At 46.4% G+C, this 18,409-nt stretch overlaps 2 protein-coding genes across 8 annotated transcripts in view; one reads left to right on the plus strand and one right to left on the minus strand.

The window, feature by feature from the left end:
- Positions 1–855: 855 nt before the first annotated feature.
- LOC106729839 (sodium-dependent neutral amino acid transporter B(0)AT2-like) lies at positions 856–3,852 on the plus strand. The gene is made up of 2 exons (XM_032485568.1): positions 856–1,705; positions 1,870–3,852. Exons 1-2 carry the CDS (start codon positions 1,483–1,485, stop codon positions 2,157–2,159), a joined length of 513 nt encoding a protein of 170 aa, XP_032341459.1. The 5' UTR covers positions 856–1,482; the 3' UTR covers positions 2,160–3,852.
- A 4,350-nt stretch (positions 3,853–8,202) lies between these two features.
- TRPM4 (transient receptor potential cation channel subfamily M member 4) overlaps positions 8,203–18,409 on the minus strand; it is a 51,192-nt gene continuing 40,985 nt past the window's right edge. For 2 of the 7 annotated variants that reach the window (XM_032485564.1, XM_032485565.1), the window contains one exon: positions 8,205–8,941. In XM_032485564.1, the coding sequence (XP_032341455.1) occupies positions 8,880–8,941 (62 nt within the window). In that variant the 3' untranslated portion in view covers positions 8,205–8,879. Of the gene's footprint in view, positions 8,942–18,409 lie in introns of all 7 variants that reach the window. The other 5 variants (XM_032485566.1, XM_032485557.1, XM_032485558.1 and 2 more) reach the window with 5 other exon arrangements.

Raw genomic sequence — 18,409 nt, forward strand, 5'->3', positions numbered from 1 at the left:
TTTCCCTGGTTCTCTCTGGCATACTAACTGGCTTACAGTTCTGCTTATATCTCTCCTGATGTCACCAGCCTCCTCTTGATTGTTTACCACCAAATCCTCTACTGTTTTTGAGTATGCCCTTAGGCTTAAATGTCCTCACAGTCTGTTTCAGATAAATTAGTTCTTGGGGGAAGAGCTTCTGAGCTATTTGTTCTTAAGGCCTGCCTCTCTCCCTTGACAAAAACTCCAAGGCTGGATGGGGACAGAGACCTACTTCTATCTGAGTGCTTAAGGAACAGGGTACTGGATGGGGCATTAGCCTTTGGTCTTACTGACTTGCCACTCCTGGCATGTAACCTCTACCTAACCAATGAGATGGGGTTGGGTAGGTCAGGGCCCCAGTATTCTCACTGTGTCATCCCTGAAGTAGAGCCTCTGCCATGCAAGTGAGGGCAGAGTGGAAGAAGAGGGCTCCCCACCTTTTACCACACTTGCCTGGAATTTAGTCTCTGCAACACATAGCTAGAGAGGAATGAGAAATGCTGGTGGCCTGCCCCTTTGGAAGACACCATAGGCTTTGAGTGAGATCCAGGGAGAAAGGGAACCCTGTGTTCTTGGCTCCATCCACCTAGAGTGGACTTTCCATAACAGTGGGCTGGATGGAGGGAGGGAGAGAGCAGGCTGTGGTTCACATGCCACAAACTGTCACTATCCTGAGTTTTACTAGATTTTCTTGAATAAATGTTTCTTCACTGCTGTATCAGGACAATTTCCAGAGACCTTAAATGTTCTTTTGTTTATAACTTTCACAAGTTGTGCTTGTTTCACTAGGGAATGGGTCCACAGAGCTCCTCATGCTGCCTTTCCAGAAGTGGATCCCCAAGGAAGCTTTTTAATTCTACCAATCTCTATATTCCACCTTATATCTACTGAATCAGAATATGGAAGAGGAAGTTTAGGAGAATAAAAGGCAGCAATCTCTATGTTTTGAGAGTCCCTCAAGTGATTGTGATAGACAGCCAGGATTGGGAACCACCAGCCCAGAAATCTGTGTGTGTCAGTTGGGCCAGGTAGACCAGAGGGAGAAAAGAAAGAACCAGAGTGCCTTAAGTGTTTACTGTGTCCTTGGCACTCAATGTCCACTATGTCACTTTTAGTCCTTTCAGGCAGTGATGATGTTAAGCTGATACTTCAGTGTTTATGGCTGGCATCCATTCTGATTGGGCAGTGCTCATGCTACAACAGTCACTAAATATTTTGAAATTCATCTATTCTTGTAAAAAAAAAAAAAGAACCTGAATGTCAGAGAGAGGACATTATTTTCCCAAAGACGATAACTTATGAGGAGAAGAGCCAAGATTTAAACTCTGGCCCTCATTGCTCTAAAACCCTTGTTGTTGTGGAGTTTTACATTCTGCCATCTGAGACATGTCCCTTAAGGTCTACTCTTCTTGGTGACCCCAAGATTTCCTCAGGAGTTAGTGGACCTGTAAGAAGAAAGTCATGGAGTCCCTTGAAGAATTATCAGAGGACGAGGCCCCCAAAGAACACCAAGTTTCCTCAACCCTACCCTGGAAGCTCAATACCAAAGAGATTCGGGCCACCAAGACTCACAACTACTTTACTCAGACCAAAAGAACTGAGAACATTTTGGTCCAAGTTGCCTTCTCTGTTGGGCTAAGCAGCATATGGCGTTTCCCTTACCTATGTCATCGGAACGGAGGAGGTAAGGCCAGGGTTAAGGAAGGAGTTTTAAGGCTGGGAGCCTAGACTCCTAGGTCCTGGGGGAGGAGATAACTGGAAGGGAGGCAGCCAGACTCCTAGGGGATAGAGAGGAGGGGGGCCAGGACTCCTGACTGCCTGAGCACAGCTCCTGGCTCCCTTCTTCAGGCAGCTTTATCCTGATGCACTTCTTCATGCTCCTCTTGTTCGGGATCCCCCTCTTGTACATGGAGATGATCATGGGGAAATGGCTGCGTGTGGACAACATCCGGGTCTGGAAGCAGCTCACCCCCTGGCTGGGCGGCATAGGCTATGCCAGCATACTGGTGAATGAGGGGCCCAGCCAAGAGGCATCCCAGTTCACCCCTTGTGGTCTCCAGGTTCCCTGTCTCCACCCATCCAGCCCCTCAGGCCCACTGTGTCCACCCCCAGGTGTGCGTCATGGTGAGCTTGTATAACAGCGTCATCACCACCTGGAGCCTCTCCTACCTGGGCAACTCCTTTCATCATCCCCTGCCCTGGGACCAGTGCCCACTGGTGAAGAACATCACTGTCAGCGGTGAGGAGAGGGAGAGACAGGGCCAGAAGAGTCAAGGGAGGCAGGGGCAACAAGGAGCAAGAGCCAAAGGGGAGGAAGTGAAGAGCAGGGGTAGGCACCAGGTGAGGTCGTATCTAAGCGCCTGGGTCCCCCCAGACCTCTCTTGCCTTGGGACTGTGTCCCACCAGTACTTCTGGTACCACACCACCCTGAGTGCCTCAAACCACATAGAAGAGGGGGTCAAGGCCCTTGTCCTGAATCTCAGCCTGGGCATCTTCGCAGTCTGGTTCCTCGTCTTCTTAATCATGATGACAGGGCTAAAGATGTCAACGCAGGTAAGCCACCCTGACTGCTGATCCCACTACCACTTCACCTTTGCAAATCCAGAGATCCTCAGGCTCCCTGCCCCCTTCCCTTTGACCTCTCTTCTCCAATCCCCATGACCCTCCCACCCACCCAGAGGGCAAGCTCAGATGTGACCACCCAGCATCTCCACCAGGGCTCCTAAGGAAGGTGCTGTTCTCTCCCTAAGCAGCTGTCAGCTGCTCCTCTCACAAAGAGCTGCTCCTCCCATCCACAGCATGGAAGAGCACCTTGTCTTGACCCCATTCCCTCTTCACCTTCCCTCATCTGCATGTCACTGCATGTGAAGACCTGCAGGCAGCTTTTAGATTAGGCCACAGACTCACGCCCCGAGCCTGGCATGTCCCTCCTTCCTTCATTTTGACTGTGACTGTTGACCCCTAAAGAGGCCAACTGGCACGGATACATTTCCAAAGTTTCTCATTTAGAGTACTTTATCCCAATCCATACTTCCAATCCATCCCCTTGGCACCTGGATATTCTCCTTCTGTGGAAAAGTTATTTCAATGTGTTTACTAGGTCATTTTGGTTAACATTACCTGTAACTTCTGGCCCCTGTATCTACACAAGCAATCAGCTCACCCCATACATCCCGGAGGCCCAACTTCAACTTACCATTCCTTTGCAGCCTTCAAAATAAACCATTCACACAAAAGCAGATTTTACTAAAGGCTTGGTGGCAGGGGGAGCTTCTCTCACCTATCCCTGAACAAAAATAATAATTCCTGTTAACCATGTTGTTTTCTCCCAAAGTTTCTTCTTCATTTGTTTTCTTCCCCCATCATCTATGAAGTTGTTCCATGCAGACTTCAGCCTCACTGGCTTCTCTCCCCTTTGCAGTTCCTGTCCCTAAACTCACAAATAGGCCACAAAACCAAGGTCTGTGAATTAACAGTGTCCAACTGCACCACCATTTAAAAACCACCTTTACCTGGGGCCTCATTCTTCACCCTTGAGCAGCTGATTAGAGGATTTTTCTTCCGCAAACAACACTGTTGCCTCCCTAGAAAAAGCCTCCCATAGCTCCCTCTCGTTACATCTGGGCCACCTTAACACTGCTTACCTCCATCTCTCTATTCCTGCTGACTGCAGTCCCCTGCTAATGCTCACCTCTGTCCTGTCTTCCCTCCTCCCCATTTCTGACTTCTGGTTTGTCCTGACCCCTCTGGCCAGATGCTGGTTTTCTCAGTATTCCTCCCCTACATCCTCCTCCTCTGCTTCCTCATCCGAGGTCTCTTCTTGGAAGGTGCGACCACCAGCCTCAGACGTATGGTGACCACAGAGGTGAGGCTGCGGACTCCAAACCTCCCTCCCTCAACTACCCAGGTCTTCTCTGAATCTCCTTCCCCTGAATCTTCTTTCCTTCTGCCCCAGCCTACCCCTCATCCCTCCTGCTTTCCACCCCAGCCTGCCCACCTCTACCAGCTCATTGGGGGGTCCACACTCTGAGCCCACTCGCAAACTCCTCTCACCCACCTTCATCCACAGCTCTCTGCCTGGGCCTCGCTGGACCTGTGGCGTCAGGCAGGAGGGCATGTGCTCTACTCTTTGGGCCTGGGCATGGGCACCATCATCTTGTTCTCCTGCAAGGCTGGAGGCGACAGCTATGTCCAGGTGGCTTCTTTGGTGGCCCTGGTCAACCTGGTGACCTCATTGCTGGCCACATCCATCATCTTTATAGTGCTGGGGTTCTGGACCACCACCAGTGGCCACGCCTGTGTCGAGCAGTAAGTAATCACAGCCTTGCAGATTCAAGAGGAGTCTCCCTCCCTCTGTATTAGCAACCACCCCCCAGCCTCATGGACCTTTGAACTTGAACCTCTCCCATAATGATATTATACTTATTCTCAGAGAAAACAGCCAAAAGGGAATATTCTAATATCCATCACTTTATAGATAAGAAAATAGTCTTAAGAGTTGTGACTGTCCCAAGGTTTCCATAAATTGCAAACGGTGTAAAGAAGTTTTCAAAATCAACTATTTAACTCACCAAAGAGGCAGTTATAACATTCTGAGCCACAATCAGTGGTTGTGGCCTAGGCTGCATATTGGAACCATTTGGGAAGCTTTAGAAAACACTTATGTTTGAGTCCCACCCCCGGAGATTCTCATTTACTTGGTCTGGGGTGCATTCAGGCATTGAGATTTTTTTTTTTTTTAAACTTCAAGGTGTAATTTTTCTTCCAGTTAGGATGCTGGAAGGATGCAAAAGTCCATGTTCCCATAGTAGGAGCAATTTAAAGAATGGACAAAATAAAAATCATACTTTCCTATAAAGTTACTGAAGAGCAGTGGACACAAAGAACCCTATTAAACTAAATGAGCCCATCATAGGTGAGCAAAGAGTCATAAATGCCTTTATATTGGGGGTAAATGCCTAATCTGGGAGCATGTGGGTGGAGGAACAGGCCTGTCACAGATGGAGAGATTTTGCACAGATAAAAAGAAATCCAAGCACTTAATGACGGTATGGGCTTCCAACTGGTACTCGACTTTCAAGAAGCCCTCAACACACAAATAAATGGCTTGACCCCCTTTTCCCCTCACTCTGTTCCCAGGAATTGTGTTGAGGAAGTGGCAGAAGATGCAGCAGAGACAAGGCTAGCAAGCAGAGGAAGTGTGCACTGTCTTATGGTGCTCAGATTGTGGCCCCACTGGATAAACCAAAAACATCTAAAGCTATAATCCAACCCACTCCAACTGAAGCAGTGACAACAGAAAGGAATTAGTCCCTGATGTGGTTCAAAAAGTTGAGGGCATGGCTCATGGGAACAGTAATCTCTCTAATTCCACTTGAAGGCAGAGAAAAACTCAACTAATGAAAATTACCACCCAACCCAAACTCAACTGTACTCTTAAGAAATGTGAATAATTAGCCCTCATCCTAGCTGTCTGGTAGAATAAAAGGCTTAAACTTACTGAGACTAAGCAAAATAAAACAATATACCTTTCTTCTTTGTTCTTCTATACACAAAGTCCAGAATAAAATTAAAAATCTCAAGACATTCCAAAAACCAGAAAAATATAACCCATGGCCAAGAGAAAAAAAGAAGGCCTAAAGATCATCAGACACATTAGAATTAGCAGACAAGAACTTTAAACAACCATTATAAATATGTTAAGGAATTTAATAGAAAAGATTAATAAAATGTGTGAAGACAGTGGGGATATTTTAGGAAAGCTGTAGAAACTCTAAAAAAGAACCCCATGAAAATTCTAGAATTTAAAGTAAATGAAAGTTTCACTGGATGTATGTAATATGGATTGGAACCGGCAAAAAAAAAAAGGATCAGTTAATGAAGACAACTAAATAGAAGTTACACAAAGTGAAACAGAGAGAGAGAAAAGGAAAGAAAAACTAAACAAGACCACTAGTGACCTGCAACAGTAATATATGTATATATTTTTTTGGTGGGGGGAGGTAGTTAGGTTTACTTATTTATTCTTAGTGGAGGTGCTGGGGCTTGAACCCAGGACCTTGTGTATGCTAAGCATGCACCCTACCACTTGAGCTATACTCTCCCCCTGTAGTATATGTATAATTGGAGCTGCAGAAGGAAAGGAGAGAGCATTGGGGTCAAAATTGTTTTTAAATAGCAGGCAAATTTTTTCCAAATTTTATTAAAAACATCAGCCCACAGATCCCAGAAGCTCAGAAAACCCCAAGCAGGTTAGATAAAAAGAGGATCACTCCTTGGTGTATTGTGGTCAAGCTTCTGAAAGCCAAATGTAAATAGAAAATGTTTAAAGCATTCAAAGATTTAAAAGTACATTGCATGAAGTGGTACAATGATAAGAATTATGACTAATTTCTCATCAGAGACAATGGAAGTCAGACGACAATGAGATAGAAATGTTTAAGAACGCTGAAAGAAAGGATCTAACAACCTAGAGTTCTGTAGTCAGCTAAATACCCTTAAACAATGAAAGTGAAATGAAGACATTTTCAGATTAAAATGAGAGAATTCATCGCTAGCAAATCTGTACCAAGAGACTATTAAAGGAAATTCTTGAGGCTGAAGGGAAATACCTGGTTTGTATTTAGATTTCATAAAAGCATACAGTTGAAAAAGTAGTTTCACCTACCCAAGCTGTTCTTAACACTGTTGTGCTAAAGATCCCACCACCACCAACAGAAAATTAGCTAACATCTTATTTAAAGGTGAATTATTGAACAATTTCCCCTAATACTGAAAACAAGGCAAGAATATGTATCTCTTCTCATCACTTATGTTCAATATTATAGTGAAGTTCCTAGCCAGTGAAAGAAGGCAAGAGAAGGATTTTATTAAGCATAGAGGCCAGATAAAGTAAAACTGTCTTTATTCACAACTGGCATCAGTGTGTACTTAAAAACCTAAAGGAGACGGGGAGAGTACAGCTCAGTGGTAGAGCGCATGCTTAGCATGCACAAGGATCTGGGTTCAATCCCCAGCACCTCCTCTAAAAGTGAATAAACCTAATTACTAATTACCTCCCCCATCACCACACACACCAAAAAAAAAAAAGAAAGAAAACCTAAAGGAATCTACTCAAAAAAAACCCTACTAAAATAAACAAGTGCATTTAGGAAGGTCACAAAAATAAAATTCACTCTATGAAAACAATATTTCTACACACTAACAACAAACAGTTAAACAAAAAATTTATAAACAAAACTGTTTACAATTAGATCAAAACCCACCAAATTCTAAGGCTATATTTAACAAAATAGGTGTAAGATCTCTTTACTGAAAACTGTGGAGCACTGCTGAGAGAAAAAGATCTAAATAAATAGATATATTAAGTTCCTGGATTTGCAGAACCATTGCTATTAATATATAAGTTCTCTCTAAATTGCCAAGTGAAATGGCAATTCACATCCCAGCAAATTTTACTGTAGAAATGACAAGATGATTCTAAAATGTAGATGGAAATGCAAAGGACCTAGGTAGTCAGATCAGTCTTGGAAAAAAAAAAAGTTGGAGACACACTATCTGGTTTCAAGAGTCACTATAAAGTTGCAGTAGTCAAGACAATGTTATATTGGCCTAAGGATGACCAACAGAACAAAGTAGAATTAAACCAACACACATATGATCAATTGATCTTCAATAAAGATGCCAAAGCAATTCAACGGTAAAGGAAATTCTTTTCAGTACCTGGAAAAAAATAAACTGATCCCTACCACACACCGTGCCCCCAAATTAATTCAAGACGAATGAAAGACCTTAATGTAAAAGCCAAAACTATAAAGCTTCTAGAAGAAAACATAGAATATCTTGACCTTGGGTTTAACAAAGATTTTTTAGCCAGGATACAAAAACCACTAACCATAAAAAAAACAGGTTGCTAAGTTAGAGTCATCAAAATTAAAAACTTCAGCCCAGCAAAAGCCACCACTGAAAGTGAATAAGAAAGCCACAAACTGGGAGAAAATCACACATATACACACACACACGTGTACTGATAAATGATTTTTATCCAGAATATTTTAAGAACTCCTACAAGTCTATAAGACAAAACCAAACAATCAACAAATAGGCAAGTGGGAGTGTAACATGGTATGAACCATTTTTGGAAACTTTAGCAGTTTTTACAAAAATTAAATATACACTTACCATATAATTTACCTATTCCTCCCCTGCTACTTAACCTTATAGAAATAAAAACAATGCCACAAAAAGGCATGTATAAAAACAAACATTCACCTACTTAAAGACATTTTGGTTTCAGCTTTACTCATAATGGTCCAAACTAAGCAGCCTAGATGTCTATCAGGAGGTAAACATAATAAATCTTAGTATCTTTATTCAACCAACAGAATACTATTCATCACTTAAAAGAAGTGAACTAATGATATATGCAACCACATGGATGACCCTCAGACATTACATTGGATGGAACAAGCCAGACATAAAAGACGACACATTGCATGAATCTATTTATATGAAATCCAAGCACAGGCAAAACGAGCATGTAGGAATGGGAATCAGTAGTTGCCTCTGGAGTGGAGGGAACACACTGGAAAGGGGCAGAAGGGAACTCTATGTAGTGATGGAAATATTTTTTATCTTGATTGGGATGTTGGTGACATGGGTAGTTGGTCAAAACTCATAGACGTGTCTGTTTAATATCTGTGCTGCTTATTGTCTGTAAATGATAGCTCAAAAAAAATTACAGCTCTTGTTTCTTAAAAAAGCTCCTAGTTGAAAAGGAAAAAAAAAAAAAAGCTCCCAGTTGATTCCAATGAGCAGCCTAGACTGAGAAGCATCCTCTCCCAGGGCAGCACTGCCCGTCAGAGCTCCGTGATGCTTGGAAGCCTCCACCTGCACCGTGTGTGGCCACCAGCCGTAGCACCTGAAATGTGAATGCGATCAAATATGGCAAATGGGACTGAGGAACTGGATTTTTCACTTTATATGATTTTTAGTTTAAATAGCCATATGTGTCTGGTGGCTACCATAGTGGACCACGTAGAGCTGAAAGGACTGCCATCCCGAAACCCCTGCCCTTCATTATATAGAGTCTCTCAAACTCTAATGGGCATTATGAATCTCCTGGGGATCTCAATCAGTAAGTCTGGGGTGGGCCCAAGCGTCTGCATTTCTAAAAAGTTCCCAGGTAGGGCAACTGCTCCACAGAACCTACTTTGATTAGCATTACCCTCTCTTTAGATAAGAAAATGTGGAGGTATAGAGTCTTACAGAAGTTTTCTAATCAGGAGCACAGAAGGCAACTGAGACTCTGGCAGCATTTCACTAAATTAACTAAGCACAGTATTTATGGTCCCAGTGACACCCCTCCCCCATTCCCAAGTGTGTATCCTGGAGAACTTCTCCCGGGAGCCCCGCAGATGGATGGTTGTCGTGGTGACTGGTGTTTGATCACAGGAGGTAGGGCCATTATCTGGGGAATCAAACATGACTGTGGATTGCGAATGCATATTATGCAATATGGTGCAGCAATCAGGAACAACAAACTAGATATACATTCAGCAACGTAGAGATTTTGTCAAAATTGAGGGGAAAAATAAAACGATTTATAGCACAATGACACTTAAGTGATGACACAAAGCAACATTTTTCACAAAGAAATACCCACATTTAATGTTAGTCAAGCACATGAAAGTGAGTATCTGCAGAAGGAGAGGAAAGACTGAAATTCACAGAGGAAAAAAAAAAAGATTAAACAGACTTTGCTCTGCCAGTTGAGGAAAATGTATCATGAATGGTTTGATTAACCCAGCATTCTAAACTTAAGATCCAAGAAGACACAAAATTCTGAGATTATTAGTTTTCTAAGCTGCCGGAACAAAGTACCACAAACTGGGTGGCTAAAACACCAGAAATTTATTGTCTCACACCTCTGGAGCCCAGAAGTCTGAGATCAGAGTGTTGGCAGGGTTGGATCCTTCGGAGGGCAGTCAGGCAGGCTTTGCTCCATGCCTCTTCTGGTGGTTCGCTGGCAATCTTTGGTGTTCCTTGTCTAGTAAATCTCTGCCTTCATCCTCACATGGTATTCTCCGTGTGTGTGTGTGTCCAAATTTCCTCTTTTCATAAAAGGACACCATAGTGGAACAGGGGCCCACTCTACTCCAGTACTTCATCTTTAATTACCCCTGCAACAGCCTTATTTCCAAATAAGGTCCCATTCTGCAGTACTGGAGAATGTATGAGTGTGGGAGCAGGGGCACACAACTCAACCCAAGGCACCTTGGAATTAGCTACTGCAAATGTAACATCTTCTGCCCCCTTAGGTGGAAGCTCCAGGGCGACTCACCCCAAGTCTATGTGATTGACTTCCAGTCCCTGCCCTTGTTACTCAGCTGCACTCATCTTGGGCAATTCATGTCCCTCTCCTGTCCTCAGTGTCCTTGGTTTGCAGCTAGCAGAGGGACCAGTCTGTTCTCCACCACCTTTCCTTTTCTCTGCTTCCCCTTCAGGAGTGTCTCAAAGCTGATGAAGCTGATCGACAAGGGGGTGCTGCCACAGGATGTCAAGCCCCCAGAAGACATCCTGCTCCTGCCCACCATGGACTACCTAGACTGGATCAACAACCTCCCAGGACACCTCCAGCACCAGGTCATCCACTTCTCCCCATCCTGCAGCATCAAGGCGCAAAAGGAAAAGGTGTGTTTGTTGGGGGCAGGTGGGTGCTTCCCAACAGCCCCAGAGGCCACTGGGAAATGTATTTCCCAGGGGCCTTGTGGGCTATCTACATACCTTCTGAGGCAGGTAACAGAATTACTCTTCCACCACCATTTAGTATGTGCCAGGGCCTTTGCTAAATTTTCACTCTAATTCTCACATCAACTCTAGGGTCTCTATTTATCAGAGGAGGAAACTCAGGTGGAAACTTAATAGGTGATGCTCATACAGCTTATGAAACCAAAAAGGGCAAACACCCAACACTTTGGCCATCCACCTACCACTATGCCTCTCTCCTCTGCCTGAGACAGATATTGCTAATCGATCACTGCACCATTCCCCCCCAATCCAGCCCCACCACTGCCTCAGAGCCCTTCTCCCCAACAGTTCATGGAAGGCCCTGGCCTGGCATTTGCAGCCTTCTCCCAAGTCGTCTCGTTGTTCCCTGGTGCCTCTTTCTGGGCCATCCTCTTCTTCATAGCCCTGCTCATCATAGGGCTGAACAACTTGATAAATATCTTGGAAGGCATTGTCTTTCCCCTCCAGAACTCCATCTCCATCTTCAAGAATTACCCCAGGATGCTCTCAGGTACTATGGATTCTCACCCCAGTGACCACCTTGCCCCTAGTGCCCCTCTTCACTAGGCCATCCCTAATCTCCTGGGCTCACTTTGACCCCTGACCCAGCTACACATAGACCTCAGTGTGGCCAAACCTGCCTCTGCCTTAGCGATCATCTGCTTGGGAGGTTTTCTGGGCAGCCTCGTCTTCACCAGTCAGGCCGGCAGCTACGTAATGTCCTTGTTTGATGACCACCTGGTCCCGCTGACCCTTGTCGTCATTGTGGCCTTCCAGAACATGGCCCTGACCTGGATCTACGGAGCTAGGAGGTGATGTTCAAGCCTCAGGGGACCCCACCCCGGGTCTCTGAGGAGAGCTGGGGCATGGTCTACTCCTTCAGTCCTTCCCACAGCAGAGGGTCCAGCTGAGAGCAGGAGGGAGTGATCTGAGGGGAGCTGGGTGGGTCCTGATGGAACAAGCAGTCAGGACCAAGGGGACTCAGGTTCCCCTGCCATTGGCCAGTTGGGCTAGTCTGAAGGCAGAGGGCTGGGAGCAGTGTACCCCCTCTGGATGGGAGGATTCCCACGGGGAGGCCAGATGCAGAGCCCAACCTCAGGGAGTGCCTGGCAGGACCTGACAGTCCCTAAGTGTTGAGAACCTGTGAGAGAACCAGGGGACTGGCGGGCCTACCCTCCCAAGGGCTCCAGGCCCTGGTGGCCAGAGGAGGGCTCCTTCCCAGACGTCCCTGCCCACTGCCCCCAACCCAGGCTCAGGGAAGAAATGTTCAGAGAGCTGGGCCGCCCTCTGTGGCCCTTCTGGACTTTCCTGTGGTGCTACGTGACCGTGCCAGGGCTGCTGGCCCTCCTCACCGTCTGCCTCATGCATCTCTACCAGGGGGCACACCTCTACTACACTGCCTGGAACAGCAGTGGGGTGAGATTGCCCTACCCGGGCCTCCCACCTGGACTTTCGGGACCCGTTGTCCAAATGCCCCCAACAAGCCCCTAAGTCTGGGCTCCTCCCATCCCCAGGGACCGTCTGGCCAGCTTCCCAGTCCCTGGGAAATCTGATCCCCAACATCACATGGACTGAAACCCCCCCCCCCCCCACCGCCTCTTCCTCCCACCTTGCTGCCCTCTCTCTCTGCCCTCAGAGCCAGGAAGTAAAACAGCCCTACCTGCACAGGACCCTGGGCTGGGTCACCTTCTTCAGCACCCTAACCTTGCTGCCAATCCCAGTCCACCCATTTCATCATTGGTGGTCCCTCCAGGACTACACTGCCCCTGGTTCCTTTGAAAAGCTACTGTCCAAAAAGACTACCTTTGTGTCCCCCAAGCCCTTACAGTGGCCTAAGCAGCACTCGGTGAAGTCCAGCTTCACCCCCCAGGACAGAAGCAGAGAGACCTCATCTAGAGAGTTAAGTCTGTCCACCAGGGGGTGGAACCAGGACTCCCAATGGCTCAGCCCAATCTTGAGTAGGAGTGAGAGCTCTTCCTGGTTCAGCCTGCCTCTCCCAGCCTCCCTGACATCTGCCTTGTCCACGAGGAGTGTCAGCGCCCCCGCCTCGAGGCGGGCGACCCCAGCCTCAACAACCATAGACAGCACGCAACAAGGGCAGGAAGACCATGAAAAAAATCCACACAAGAAATCTGTTCAGTAACTAGCGACACACCCATTTTCTCCAAGGAAGCATCTCTGTCCAGTAACTGGTGGCATTAGTGGCATAGCTACAGAAACAGTTGGTTCTGCCAGAAAGGAGGGGCAGGGGCACGTGGAAAACTTGCCTAGCAACCAGTGACATCACTCATTTGACTTTGGAAGGAAAAAGACAACCTGGGAACTCTTTTCTCCCCTGGAATATTACTGCTTCTGCTAAGTGGAACCCTGCTCTGGGATTGGGGAACTCAGAAGAAGAAATCAACTCAGCTACACATAGGGTTAGACCTGGTGCCCCCTCGTCCCCCTGTGAGGCGGGGGCACCATGCTGGCACGACGGGATGGGCCTCACAGCACTTTCCAGGACCCAGCCTTCTCAGCTATCACGGACAGTGTTCTCTCCAACACCCCACCTCCACCACCAAACTGGATCACTAGGGTGGCTGACTTCTCCAGGGCTGCCCTCTTGGAATGAGGCTGAGACAGCAATGTTGTGGGTCAATAAATGGGTTCTTTGGGACCCCATGCACAGGCTGTGGGCACAGTGTTCTTTTGGTGAGCAGCCCAGATGTCAGCCTCCTCCCACGTACACCAACCTCTGGCAAACTGAGTGTCCAGTCTGGTGACCCCAATTTCCCTCTGCCTTTGGGACACAAGTATGAGCCCCTAGACCCCTCCTTGTCCTGGAGTTGAGCCATGCCATGGTAGAACCTTGCAGCAATCAGAATCACCCACTCTAGAAAGTGTGCTCATCTCTAACTCAAACTTGGTCATTGGTGACCATACTAAATCTATCCCGTAACTCACCTCTCACTACTTCTACCAAGAGGGCAGCATGCCTGGAGCACTTAGACCCTCTCTAGCTGGCTGGCATTGCTTCGTTCCCCCTTGGAGAGGGTCCCCTCACCCACTTGAGCACCGAGAGGGGGGTCGCCTGGTTTCGGTGGGCTCGGGACCAAGGAATCTTGGGGAACTTGAGCTTATTAGGGTTTCCTGTGGGAGCAGGTAACACCGCTGTGCTGCTTTGAATGTCAAATGGAGTTGAGGCAACTCGGGATGGAGGCACCGGGGCCCCTGGTAGAAGACACACCCCTTAGTGACATCCTGGGCAAAAACTTGTCTCCCACTCCCTACTTGCAAAGGACATGGCCTTGAGAATCAATGTCAGCTTCCATCGCCACCCACCCTGGTTCCCAGTCACTTCCCAAATCTTCGCCTGCTTTTTCACACCTTTTATTTACCTCAAAGGCCTTGAAACACTCTTTAGCCACTCCCCTATCAGTGACTTTTTGAGAAAATATCCCCAACATATATATTTTACTTGTACACTACTGTCATTCTACATACTTGGTATCAGTAAAGTTTCATTTGTTTTGCTCATTTTGATTTTAAAAAACAGATGTAAATAGAAATTCTAGATTTTCCTTCCTGCATTCCCAATGTAACGGCTTCTATGACCCAACTAGAAGAGCCCTGAAAAGGTCAAGGGCAGAGACACCCCGAGTCCTTCCTGCCCCTGAGACTCAGCCCTTGGCCCCCTGCCTCCTCCCTCACTCTCTAAGGACCCTGGGTCTGGGATGACCCAGCTCCCGGAACTGGAGGTGGGTGGAGTGGGCCTGGTCCTCCTCCCACCCTCACCCCCACCTCTGTTTCTCCTCCCCTCCCCGGGTCAGGATGGGCCACCATGAACCGGTATCGCCAAGTATCTGGCGGGGTTAAGATAAAAGCCATGTAGACAATGAGTCCTGCACGCAGAACTGTTGTTCTAAAGCCATTTTTGTGCAAGGTTAGGCGGATGAGAAGTCCTGGCACAAAAGACACTTTCCCAGGTGCTGTGAGAAGCCCTGTGCCCTTGTTAATACCTGGACAAAGCCACAGACAGGCCCTGGGCTGGCCTCCTTCCCCTCATCCCTCCTTTCAGGAAGTCGATATTGCGGGAGGCTCAGAAGAGAGAAAGGACGGCCCTGAGGTCAAATAACTAGTCAGTGGCTGAGGCGGACGTAGAACTGAGGTCTTCTGGCACCTAGTCTGGAATCCTTTCATTTTCCATTTCCCCACCAGATTAAACACTTCTTGACCTTTGTGGCTAAGGTGTGGGCATGTGACCTATGTTCCCCAGTCTGAGGTGCCCCACGAGCTTGGAGGGGGCAATGAGCACATGCAAGGAGGCCCAGCGTATGGGGAGATTGGTGGCCTTGGTGAACGTGGGGCGGAAGCCTCAGGCCCCCCGGCCACGGGCTGCGTGGAAGGGGTGTCTCTGCTAGGCCGGTCCTGCAGTGGAGGTTTGGACAACTGGGACACCAGCGGGGGGAAGCCACACAGGGAGCATTGGCAAGCAGTTGCAGCTAAGACAGGAGCCTGCAAACTTTTCCTGTAAAGGGCCAGATAACAAATATTTTGGGCTTTCAGGACATGGTCTCTATGGCATACAGTTGTCCCTCAGGACTGGTTCCAGGACCTCCACAGATACCTCAATCTTCAGATGCTCAAGTCCCTCATATAAAGTGGCGTACCATCCACATGTGACCTACACACTTCCTCCCGTGTACTTTACATCACCTCTAGATACCTCTTAATACCTAACATGATGTAAATGCTATGTAGACAGTTGTAAATACGATGTAAATGCTATATAAATAGTAACCAGTGTGGCAAATTCAAGCTTTGCTTTTTGGAACTTTCTGAAATTAAAAAAAATATATTTTCAGTCCACATTTGGTTGAATCCATGGATGTGGAACATGTGGGTACAAAGAAGGCGACTGTACTCTCTTTGTTATTTGGTTTTTATGACTCTTAGAATGTAAAAACCATTCTTAGCTCACAGGCAAGATTTATCCTGCACCACTAGTAGTTTGCCAACACCTGATCTAGGGCCAAGTCAGGCCTGCAAGAAAATGCCAGTGACTAAACCAGAATTTAGTTTCAACCCCCTCATGGGCCCATTTTGGGCCAGGAGGCCATGCAGAAGGTGTTGCCACCAAGCTGTCCCACAGAAAGAAAGGTGACCCCAGAATGGTCAGAGGGAGCAAATCCTAAATTTTCAAGATGGTCTATATAACTCCCCCCAGCTTAGATCTCAGGAGATTGTTATCCAGGAGGCAGTCAGGAAGAGAAGGAGCCTCTCTGGGAACACCCGTGCAGTGATCAAACTGTCCGGCCAAGCTGCGTGGACCAGGAGGAGGGAAGAAGGTAGAGTCAGAAATCTTTTTGAGCTGATTTTCTAGGAGATGCTTCCAACCATCAATAATAGCAGACGCACGTGGATAGGAGGGAAACTAGGAAGTCCCAGCCAACACCTTAACTAGCCATTGACTGCAGTCTGTCTTCCAAGGTTGGAGCTGGGGTTGGATGGCTGCTGCACCCCGGTGGGCATCACCAGCTTTTTACTCAGCCCAACCAGCAGTGAACCAGGCCCGGTCACTTATGGGAACCTCTGTAAATCGAGGGCCCCGCTGACGAGCCAGCAGCTTTGCAGGGGAGTAGGGGATAAAGTTTCCTCCAAAGGGAAAGCCGCTACTTCTCCATGGCAAAACTGAGATGACCCGAGGACCAGCCCAGCTGTGCTCTTGAACATACCATTTTCATCTAACCATTTCAGACCTTACTGGTTGTCAAGTTCAAGTTGACCTACCCCAAAATGGAGATGTCAGACCAGGGAGTCACAAGGCAGTCCCTCTCAACAGAGCTTGAATAGCAATTAATAGCAGCGTTTTCTCCAAAGGGGTGTATGTATGGGCTGCGTCAGGCAGGTGGTGCTGTTGTACTGGGAAATGGCTTCTGAGTATTCCCACAGCCATTAAGTTATCAGAGCTGTGAGTTCCCCTTCTCCTGGGATGCTCGCTTGCTTCTATAGTCTGCCATGGAGAGGACCACACATGCTACAGTCTCTGGATGGGAGAATCCCCTGACGCTTATGGGACAATCACAGTATGAACACATAAAACATCAATACCAATTATATATTCAATAGCAGAAGCCACAGCAGCACATTGAATTGGCCCAAACGCCCCTACCCTGCAAGGTCACATCAGCTTCCCTTCCTCCACAATGAGCCTTGTCAGTTGAATTCAGGTGATTTTTTTCCTGCTTGAAGAACATGCTTGAGCCAGGAACCACAAAATCAGCTTTAGTGAAATTTCCACCCAAGGGATATACTGTCTCCAAGAGCCACAAAGGCTGATCCTTGTTGAACATCCTTTGTAGCTGGAAACTGCAGGACCAACAGTGTCTTTTCTAAGCTATGGAATGTCTGTTTAAGCCCAGGCAGTCCTCAAGATGATGACTTGGATATCAGGGCCTTCATTTTTGTCTTCATTTGAGACTCAGCCATCCTTAGCTAACCCTGATTGGATGGTAGGCAACGCTACACAAGCAGTGGAGGTCATTACCAAAAAGCTGTTCCTTCCAAAGGTGTACAGATGGCCAAAAGGCACATGGGAAGAAGTTCAGTATCATTAGTCACTAGGGAAATGCAAACCAACCTCACCATGAGATACCACTTCATACCCACCACAAGGATAGCTATAACCTCCCCCCAAAGAAAGGAAAATAACAAATGTTGGTGGGGATTTTAAGAATCTGGAACCTCATACATCACTGGCAGGAATGTGAAATGGTGCAGCCACTGTGAAAATCAGTTTGGCAGGTCCTCAAAAAGTTAAACGTAGAATTACCAGCAATTACACTCTGAGTTAAAATACCTGAAACACTGAAGACAGGTGTTCAAACAGTAACTTGTATGTGAACATTCACAGAAGCATCAGTCACAATAGCTAAAAAGTAGAAACAACCCAAATGACCTTCAATGGATGAATGGATTTTAAAAAGTTATATATTCATACTATGGGGATTACTCAGCTATGGAAAGGAATGAAGTTCTGCTACCACGTGGATAAACCACTGTGCTAAGTGAAAGAAGTCAGACACAAAAGACCACATATTTAATTATTCCACTTATACGAAACATCCAGAATAGGCAAATCTATAGAGATAGAGAGCAGATTGTTGGTTGCCAGGGGCTGGGGGCAGAGAGAATGAGAAGTGAGTTCTTAATGGGTATAAGGTTACTGTGTGCGGTGGTGAAAACTTCTGGAACTAGAAGGTGGTAATGATTGTGCAACATTGTGAATGTTCTATGTAAACTGACTATACTTCAATAAATATATGTATATAGATATGTGTGTGTGTATATATATATATATATATAAAAACATTGTGATTGTTCTAAATGCCACTGAATTGTACACTTAAAAAGGGTTAAAATGATAAATGTTATATATTATGTATATTTTACCACAATTAAAAAAATACAAATTGGAAAGGATGAAATAAAAGTGCCTCTATTTACAAACAGCATGACATAAAAAATCCTAAGCAATCTGCAAAAATGATACTAGAACTAGTAAAGTCAGTTCAGGAAAGTCACAGAATACAAGGTCAATATACAAAATAAGCAGTAT

Source organism: Camelus ferus, chromosome 9, assembly GCF_009834535.1.
Source record: "Camelus ferus isolate YT-003-E chromosome 9, BCGSAC_Cfer_1.0, whole genome shotgun sequence".
Taxonomy (NCBI): Eukaryota; Metazoa; Chordata; class Mammalia; order Artiodactyla; family Camelidae; genus Camelus; species Camelus ferus.